Source organism: Montipora foliosa, unplaced genomic scaffold (genome assembly GCF_036669935.1).
Source record: "Montipora foliosa isolate CH-2021 unplaced genomic scaffold, ASM3666993v2 scaffold_28, whole genome shotgun sequence".
In the NCBI taxonomy this organism is placed as follows: domain Eukaryota; kingdom Metazoa; phylum Cnidaria; class Anthozoa; order Scleractinia; family Acroporidae; genus Montipora; species Montipora foliosa.
In genome coordinates this window covers 35,001-45,000 of record NW_027179581.1, presented here as the reverse complement: position 1 = coordinate 45,000, position 10,000 = coordinate 35,001, and the positions used below count along the sequence as shown (strand labels likewise).

At 37.2% G+C, this 10,000-nt stretch overlaps 2 protein-coding genes across 2 annotated transcripts in view; one reads left to right on the top strand and one right to left on the bottom strand.

Annotated features, from left to right (window-relative positions):
• The window catches only part of LOC137986711 (EGF-like repeat and discoidin I-like domain-containing protein 3), an 8,805-nt gene extending 7,740 nt beyond the window's left edge, over positions 1-1,065 (bottom strand). Inside the window, exon 1 of the mRNA XM_068833655.1 lies at positions 955-1,065. The gene's annotated coding sequence lies outside the window, so the exon portion shown is untranslated. The remainder of the gene's footprint in view (positions 1-954) is intronic.
• Positions 1,066-5,144: 4,079 nt separating this feature from the next.
• Positions 5,145-10,000, top strand: part of LOC137986708 (glutamic acid-rich protein-like) — an 8,650-nt gene continuing 3,794 nt past the window's right edge. The window contains exons 1-7 of the mRNA XM_068833653.1: positions 5,145-5,277; positions 5,699-5,783; positions 6,704-6,809; positions 7,657-7,737; positions 8,258-8,374; positions 9,207-9,332; positions 9,591-9,626. Coding sequence (XP_068689754.1) covers positions 5,151-5,277; positions 5,699-5,783; positions 6,704-6,809; positions 7,657-7,737; positions 8,258-8,374; positions 9,207-9,332; positions 9,591-9,626 — 678 coding nt within the window. The 5' untranslated portion in view covers positions 5,145-5,150. The remainder of the gene's footprint in view (positions 5,278-5,698; positions 5,784-6,703; positions 6,810-7,656; positions 7,738-8,257; positions 8,375-9,206; positions 9,333-9,590; positions 9,627-10,000) is intronic.

The following is a 10,000-nucleotide window of genomic DNA, read 5'->3' as shown; positions in this document are numbered from 1 at the left end:
ACTTTTCGCAAGACTCAGCTGACATGTGGTTCCTTTGGGGGGTATTTGGAGACGATTATCAGTCAAGTAGATTTGACGGGTTATAAATCTTTCGCATTTAATTGCACTCAGTCCGTTTTTCACCCTAGTCGACGCCATTAAAAATACGTTTGTATACCTAACTTTATGAATAACAAGTGGGTCATGTCCTGATCATGGAATGAGCCAGCTTAAGACATAACTAATAGTTTACTGTCTACTTGCCAATGTGCTAAACACAATTTTTCGTTACAACCTGCGTCAAATTTGCCCACGAGTCGTATTCCTGCTTTTATCCAGTAATGTGTCATGATCACGACGAGTTCTTCAAGTTGTGCGGCCATCAGTACAAAGCTCTCCCACCTAATGCCAGATTATTTCATTATTTTTTTTCTTAGAATAAGAGCGAATACCAACTAGAAATGACGTTAATATTTGATCGTCGTACCGGTCCTTTGCTTAATATGTAGAGTAGAGAAGGCAAAGCCTGGACCATGGAGACATCGGAATACCGGGGGTACTACTCACCGTTGACATGATGTCGTAAATGGCCGGCTCATTTATCATGTACCGGCCAGAATACAGCTGGTCACAACACGAAATCTTGTACGATGAACTGAAGATAGATGTACCGGTGTCTGGTCAGTGTCACCGTACGAAATTTAACTTATTTTTGTCATAATCGTGTAATTTGCCGGAACTATACCATTGCACTTTGTATCACTCTCTGTTACAATGAAGTTATATCACTACATGTATCTTATCAAGATATTCTTATATTACATACGGAATAAGTTGTTGGGGTCAAGCTTTTTAGTTTGACTTAGAAAAGATTATTTTTCTTTTTCTTCTTAAAAAAACGAGCTCTATTATTAATTACCTTTCCTAAAAAAAGAGAGAGTGCCTTTTCCTACTTTATTAATCTTAACATCCTACCTGTAAATTTCTATTTTGAGTCCCGCCTCGATTAGCTATTTTCGGGTAGAGACATACATTTGCAATTGTTTCTTTCGGAATAAAATCTTGTTGTTGTTGATAGAAGCAAAGTTCTACGCATATTTTTATAATTTAGGATTTTACACAGCATGAGAAATTCCTTTTTGTTTTTATGTACTGAGATGTGGTTAATTCTGTTTCTTCCTTGATTCAATCAGCATCTTTGAAAAAATAGAGGCAGACAATTTCACGCCAACCTGCACCGTTCGACGGGATACATGAGGAGCTTAAGCCGACTCAGGAATTCTCGGCTGGACGTCTCCTGACGGTGTAGATATCCATCAACAAAGGCTAAAAACATAACACAAAAGGTGCTTCGTATTCACAAAAGTGTTAAAGTATTCAGGATCGATCAGATTGTACTGTGAACTTACGTTAAGCAGAAAAAAGTAGTTAATTTTTTATTGAATGACCATATTCATAGACGAGATGAATTTTGTGGGGAACACAAATCTATTTCACTTCGTTTGCGCGCATCGACAGTGGCGGTTAGTGCTGGGACACGGAACCATTTTTCGTTCTATAGGATTTATGGATTAACTCTCTCACCCGGGAAAAAATGGTACAGGTCGCCGTCGTCTCTCGCCGACCAGCACTACTTCGACGCTCCTCGCCGCTGGTGAGCGAGAAGACCTCTGGCATCCAGGGTAAAATGTTAGCCAATTTGTCGAAGGAAAGTTTTTTCAGCCCTTTCGAGGAGAGAAGGGCTGAAAAAACTTCTGAAAAATTGCTCGCCTTGAAGTCGGTAATTTTTTGCGGGAAAATGGTGATCACGTTCCGAAATTCGGCGGGTCTAATCTGCAGATCGCAGGTCGCAGGTCACAGGTTGCAGTCATTGTTTCACCAATACAGAAAGTATCCTAAACATTCTTAAAAGCTAACCTTAGGCCTAAAAACTTTTGTTTGGGCCTAATTAGGCCTAAGGTTAGCTTTTAAGAATGCTTAGAATACTTTCTGTATTGGTGAAACAATGACCTGCAACCTGTGACCTGCGACTTAAACATTAGACTCTCCGTCCGAAATTCTGGTAAAAACGAGGATCAAGCTTACGGAATAACTTTGGTTGGCCTATGTGGGGGGATTAATCGAGCTTTCTTCGCTTGAATGTCATGGATTTCTGTATTCAGATGTTTTCAAACGAGTTATGGAGGCAGTAAACAATGTTGACGTCGGGGAATTCGGTGCTGGAAGCCTTCCCGGTATACAGGCTCACGCTCAAACGTTGAGGAAAAATAATTGCTGTTAGGTTCAACTTCATAATATCAGGATATCATGATAGCAGGAAATTGATAAGTCTGTTATTAATATTGAATGTGCCTTCCTGTGACATGCCGGGAAATCAATTAGCCCGCAATAAAATTTTACACAGCTACAATTGGGCATTCTAAATTTCCCAGTTCCTCAGTTATCGAGTTCCATAAGTATAAAACTTAAAAACGGTTTGCTTTAAAATAAGAAAAGAACCAATTCACCGTTGCTGTTAAGAAAGTAAAGTGTATGCCAGGCAAAACAAGTTGCGTCTCGGTAACCTGAAAGTTAACTGACAAAATAATTTGCCTGCGTTTAAATTAACAAATACACCAATACATCACTAACGTTTCATGTTTAACCGGAGAATTAGGGAAGCAGATGTTCGAAGGTGTAATAGCTGTTGAGTTTTATTCCTCAGTTATCGAGTTCCACAAGTATAAAACTTTAAAATGGATTGCTTTAAAATCAGAAAAGAACCAATTCACCGTTGCTGTTGAGAAAAGTGTATGCCAGGCAAAACAAGTTGCATCTCGGTAGCCTGAAAGTTAACTGACAAAATAATTTGCCTATGTTTAAATTAACAAATATACCAATACGTCACAAATGTTTCATGTTAACCGGAGAATTAGGGAAGCAGATGTTCGAAGGTGTAATAGCTGTTGAGTTTTATTCCTCAGTTATCGAGTTCCATAGGTATAAAACTTAAAAATGGATTGCTTTAAAATCAGAAAAGAACCAATTCACCGTTGTTGTTGAGAAAAGTGTACAGTACGGGGCCCAGTTCTCGGCCACAAAAAACGTTAACTTGTATTTCTTACCTTGGAATAGCCGTAAGGACTTGAGATTTCAAAGACAACTAGCTTCAGCATTCAGTTTAGACATGTAAAGCTATCGACTGCTCAACGCTGTTTTCTCCCAAGTAATAACGAAAATGGAGGCTTCGTTCGTGGGCCCAGTTATCGGCCACAAAAGAGTGCGCTCGATTCCTCGGAATAAACAACGTTTTATCACCAATTTTTGTTGTTAAGTCACTAATAAGGCTTGTGTTTGATATTTCGACCACAAAGTATCCTTAACGAGCTTTGTTTCATGTTAGAAAAGGACGTTTTTGGCACACCTAGTTTTTCTCGTAAATACACTGGCAAGCGAGGCTAAAAAAGAGTTGAGTATTTCAAAACGGGGTCCGGTAAGTCAGAACTCATAATTTTAATTTATAGGTACTGTCGGAACATGCCACCCCATTACAGCTTTACTTTTACAAATGATTTGACAAGAAAACTCCATACAAAACTATGAGCACTTTTTAGTGTTGTCTACAGCCAGCAGGGTGGCCGAGAATAGGCAAATACGCAGAAGTACTAAGGAAATATTGAGGGGTGAATTTAGGTAAAAGAATAAAATAGGCCAGGAAAAGTTTATTTAACAGAAAGCTTTATCACTCTACGTTCATTATGCCAAGAATTGGCTCATTTGGGCGTCCTATACGGATAAAATAAAAACTTGAATTAGACCATGTAATTCGAGTAGCCGTAAACAAACACGTTTTCGTGGAAATCAAATTCACCTACCTTCGTGTCACCTCGATTTGCTCACAGTATATAGTGGCTGTAAACTCAAAGCTCGGCTGGACGAAAGACAAGGAATAAAGCTACCTTTGGAAGCAATTGCTTTTTATTCAGATTTATTTGCGGCGCTAAAAATAAACGTTGAACAAAAAGTGGCCGAGAACTGGGCCCGGCCGAGAACTGCCCCTTACTGTATGCCAGGCAAAGCAAGTTGCATCTCGGTAGCCTGAAAGTTAACTGACAAAATAATTTGCCTATGTTTAAATTAACAAATATACCAATACGTCACTAACGTTTCATGTTTAACCGGAAAATTAGGGAAGCAGATATCCGAAGGTGTAATAGCTGTTGAGTTTTATTCCTCACTTATCGAGTTCCATAAGTATGAAAACTTAAAAATGGATTGCTTTAAAATCAGAAAAGAACCAATTCACCGTTGCTGTTGAGAAAAGTGTATGCCTGGCAAAACAAGTTGCATCTCGGCAGCCGGAAAGTTAAGAAATAATTTGCCTGTGTTTAAATTAACAAATACACCAATACATCACTAACGCGTTTCATGTTTAACCGGAGAATTAGGGAAGCAGATGTGACAAGGTGTAATAGCTGTTGAGTTTTATTCCTCAGTTATCGAGTTCCATAAGTATAATAAAACTTAAAAATGGTTTGCTTTAAAATCAGAAAAGAACCAATTTACCGTTGCTGTTGAGAAACGTGTATGCCAGGCAAAACAAGTTGCATCTCGGTAGCCTGAAAGTTAACTGACAAAATAATTTGCCTGTGTTTAAATTAACAAATATACCAATACGTCACTAACGTTTCATGTTTAACCGGAGGATTAGAGAAGAAGGTTCGAAGGTGTAATAGCTGTTGAGTTTTATTCTTCAGTTATCATAATCGAGTTCCATAAGTATAAAACTTAAAAATGGATTGCTTTAAAATCAGAAAAGAACCAATTCACCGTTGCTGTTGAGAAAAGTGTATGCCAGGCAAAACAAGTTGCATCTCGGTGGCCTGAAAGTTAAGATATAATTTGCCTGTGTTTAAAGCAATTTGAAATAGAGAGAATAAAGAAATAATTTGCCATTTTTTAATTGCATGATGCTGGCCGTTGTAAACCGTGTTTTAGAAAATATTTCAGATTGATTTATTGTGCCTGTGGACTATTTTGACACGTCACGCAAAATTAATTTAAAGTAATTTGAGATATTTGGTAACAGTAATTTCTTTAAGTGCCATTACTGACTGCACAATTATTTTCAAATCACAACCATCCACTGGGGAATTTTGCCAGAATTTCCTCAATTATACACTATTTGCAAAATGTCAATTTTACTTACTCTCTTACTTTCAGTTTTTCACACGCATGGTGGGGATCAGAGGAGGGATCGCCTCTTGTTTCTCACACCATCTACTGGCAGGAATGCCACCTTATTAGGTGAAATTGCAGGTACATGTATGGCCAAAACTGTATTACAGTGGAGGGACCACTTTTGACTTGTTAACCCACTGACTCCTCAAGCATCCTAGGACACCCCAGTTGACGAGCAAAATTGACAAATATGTGCCAACCAGAGATCTACATGTACTGGCTGTTGAAACAAAAGTTAGATTTTGTTCTGTGGCACTGGGCAAATTTTAAATTTGAAAAGAATTGCCAGGAGTCAATGGGCTAAACTGTAATTAAAAGGAAATTGGAAATTTTAAACGCATTTTATTCAGGTCTATAATGTGATGTTTTTTGTGATATTTTTTGCACGATATTCTCTATTTTTCTAGAATGTGATATTACAATATTTCTTTATAAAAACACACTATTGAGGTCTGGAATGTGATATTTTTATACCCATCAATAACTTCTATACTTACAGATACAGAAACAGATACTTGTGATGCTGTTTTACAAAATATCATGGCGAGGGCCGCTCTTCACATTACTGATGAGCATCAACAAAGGTACACACATTATCTCACAAGAAAATTATCAAATTAATCTGGCATTATTGGTACTTAATTTTGTTAGTTAATGAAGTAAAGTACAAAGTATCCAAGAGCATTGCAACAACATTAGAAAATCAGACTGGAGAAATACATTGTGAAACCCAAAAGTATTTTAGTAATATTCAAGACTTACAATTTGCCATGAAGATCAAAATCAGCACATATTTGTTTGAAACAAGAGGCTATACGTTGGAGTGAATTATAGTCAATTTTCTTTAAAGTTCACAGAATTTCTGATCAGTGATCTTCACGATATCCAGGTCAATTTTGTATACTGAAGTCTTAAGTCCAAGTCCCATGACCCACCCATATATATGGTTACCTGCGATAGTCACAAAGTTGTTCATATTAAGACTGTTGTTCATGGCATTGATCACAATCAAAACCATTACACAGATGTGTTGGGTGCTGGTGGAAATCATGTTATTAGCCCAGTAAGATGTGCTACCCATCCCCTCTGTCCAAATTTGGAGATCTTCTAACAAAGTAATTATACACTGCTATACGTGTGTTTCCCTGCAAACTGGAATGGGACATTTACTTTCACTAGCCATTCAACATCCTCATCAACCTAAAAAGAAGTACAGTGTACATGCAATAAGTGAAAGGTGACCCCTTCTACGTCACAGCCGATAACCATCCAAATTGTCCTGCTGTCATTTAAGGTTGACAAACCATAACCATTGAGAGGCAAATGCGTTTTGTTGTGATCATACCCTTGTTTCAGTATGGATATGTATCACTTCTCTTAATCAGTAAATTATAGCCTGTGCAGTCTAGAGCAATGCAAGCGCAGTGCAAGTGCGGTGATATAATTATGCTGTTCATATTTGGGTAATATTCACAAAATTGTTTGTAATGGTCTTTGTATGCAGAGAACAATATGTTAAGTGGAGGAAAGAGAGGAAAGAGCAGGAGGAAGAGCTATCTGCATTACAAAAAAAACACAAAAGGGAAAATCAAGAATGCAAGGAGAGCGAGGTTAGCTTCAGCAAAACAAAAAACATTTCACAAACTTACAACCTAAACCATTAATGACATTCCAAGTGCTATATTTACTACCTCATCTACATGTAAGTGCAACACCATGCCCAGATCTCATCATACAGCAAAGCTTTAAATTTTGAAGGTTGTTTTTTGCTTTTAGTGTATCAACATTTGGCAACTTCTGAATTACAGTATAACACTCAGAATATCTGACTGTACTAATGACATTGAAAGAAATACTTGTCTCAATTGACAACTCACCACATTAAGTTATTGCATTTGCATTGTGAATGTCACACAAAAGAAGCACTTGGGAAGTGAGGTAACCAATGAATTTACTTAAATAGTCTTTTATAAGACAATAGTTAAGATAAACTAAACATGAATGGAACCACCAAGAAAGGAGATGGCTGATTCATGGATATTGGAGAACAAAAAGTCAGTTTTGACTTCAGGAATGAAAAGACGTTTTAGACTTGCCCAAACAAGTTACAACAATAATCATAACAAACTCAATTCGCAATTGACCCAGATGCTCTCTGTTCATACCCTACGTGAGTAACAATTTTCCTGTTAGGAGCATGAAAGCTTCAGCAACATTTATCAAGGACAAGCATCTACTTTCACCTTTCTGAGTGTAATCTTGGATAACCTCTTGGCCTCGCCCCTGCCCAATTAAATGCTTGTTGTAGGTCTGCATTGCAGAGACCTTTCTTTTTAAATGGGGTTATATTAATAATAATATTAATTTTAATATTATTGACACCCACATTCATTCAGTCATTCATTGGTTTAATCATACTTTCTAAACCCCTTTATATTTTTTACCCTGCTCTACCAGAAACCCAAAGTCACTGCAAGTGAAAAAGACGAAACGGTGAAATGTTATCCATGTGATGACCATGATGCCACTGTTCACAAAGTATGCCCCATAACATTTGATAATAATTATAAATTTCCACAAGGTCGCAATAGTAGCAAGAATGATAAATACTGTAGGAAACGGACAACGTTTTTGAAAGACAGGTTTCGGCATGCTTATGCCATCATCAGTTTAATGAGTTCCTAAGTGTGACAAGACATTATAAGGTTGAAAGAGTGAAGTGATCTACACACTTCAAATTCTAGACAGTTTGAGCAATAATTAATACTTATTGTCTCGTATTAGACACCTGATAAATTCAGGTGGCTCCAAAGGGGTTTGAAAGCAGGACTTTCGGGATGCCAGTGCGATGCTCTGACTACCAACTCAGTTGGAAGAAGGTCAATTTTTTGGCTCATGTGTTCCAGTGAAAGGACTTGATGAAAGAAATTAGTGTATAAAAGGTTGTTATAAGGTTGTTAGCTGAGAAAGAACTCTTAAACATTGAAACAATTTACGAAATTTAAGCACAACATTTTTATAAGAAGAAATCTTACAACTCTTACTTTTTACTGATTAGATAAGAGAGGATAGAGAAAAACGGGTGTCACCAGAACCCGAGGAAGGCACTACAATAATACTTCGTTTTAAGGACCAGAAGCTTTCTCGAAAGTTTGCGAAAAATGCAATGTTCCAGGTACATACATTTTGAACATACATGTATTTGGAATTAAAAATGTGAAAACCATCGATATTGCTGGCTGATCAATGATTATTGTCAATGATTATTGTTAATTAATATACAACGTATCATAGATTTAGCCAAGCCTAAAGGCAGAGTTCCTGGTTACAGTACCAATTGTAAGTGGCCATACTTTAACAACAAATTTAAGGCCCGTTTTAAGCATTGCATTTTACATGTGCCGAATCTAATGCAAAAAAGGAAAATCTATTGTTTTTGATCATGTGTATTAGATTCGGCACATGTAAAATGAGACTTTTAATACGGGGCGTAAGGTATAAAACAATTTTGAATTTTTTTGGGTTTAGCCTTGCGAAAAAAACCAAACAAGACATTCTAAAAAAAGTACTTTCGATTCTGCTCTTCTGTCATGTCATCCAGGCACCATCCACCCTTAGCTGATTCAAAACTTATTAAGCTTAGAAGATATACCAAATTGCAACTTAAAGCAAAAAGCAGCTCTAAACAAATTAAACATTTAATATAAAAACACTCAGCTTTTGCAGTATAAAAAATATATCACGATTTTCAAAACACAGGGGAGGTAATAAATAAACACATAATTATTAAGTTAACAGTTCACTAGTTACCAGTTAGTGCACACTTATAAACTAAGTTATTTAACCCATTCAGGACACCCCCAGTTGTCAAGTAAATTCTGCTAAGTCCTACTCCAAGGTTTCAATGGACTCAACATTCACATTAGTGTTGTTCTTGTATGGTTTACCAGCTACTTGCTTACATGAAAATAAACAACAACAGTCTTTTCTCTCCTCATAATATCTAGGAAGTATACGACTGGGCAGGTGCTATGAGTACAATGCCACTTCACTTCACCATACAAAGGAGAAGTAAAGTGGTGTTACATGAGCATCACATAAAGAGACAGGAGGTCCTGGATATCTATGAGAGGGTAAGTAGCTTCTTCTGCTGTGTGTTAGAGGTGCAAAAAGCTGGGCAATTTGTTTGTTACATGTCACATGTTACATCCAGCTGAACAAAATAGTAAGGAAAAGGATACACTACTAAGATGCTCCTTTTGCAGACTGGTGCTTTGATAAACAAAAAGAAAGAAATCTAGAAGTTTATTATGGTCTAGTTCTTGCAAGCAATCCTGTAGAGTCAACACATGTGAATTAATCCCACTTTTGTCAAAATTGTGAATTATTAGGAAGAGAATGAGGTCAAGAGACTACTAAACTCCCAGGTAGGGAAAATTTCACAAATAGTGTGTTTTTTAAAAACGAAAAATTAATTATAACTAAGGAAAGAAAATTGGCTTTTCTAAAGGTATACTCTACTATGCAAAAACACATGTATTGTATCTAACTGACCAGGGACGAGACTCTTTGAGTGCATCGATACTTGAGAAAGACTGGTCGAATTGTGCCGAACCAGGGATGAGACTCTGAGAGTATCGATACTTGGGGAAGACTGGTTCAGTTTTGTCAAAGCAGGGACGAGGCTCTTCAAGTACATCGATACTTGACAAAGACTGACCAAAGCGTGTTGAACCAGGGACGAGACTCTTTGAGAGTGTCGCTACTTGGGGCAGAATGGTTCAGTTTTGAGTAACCAGGG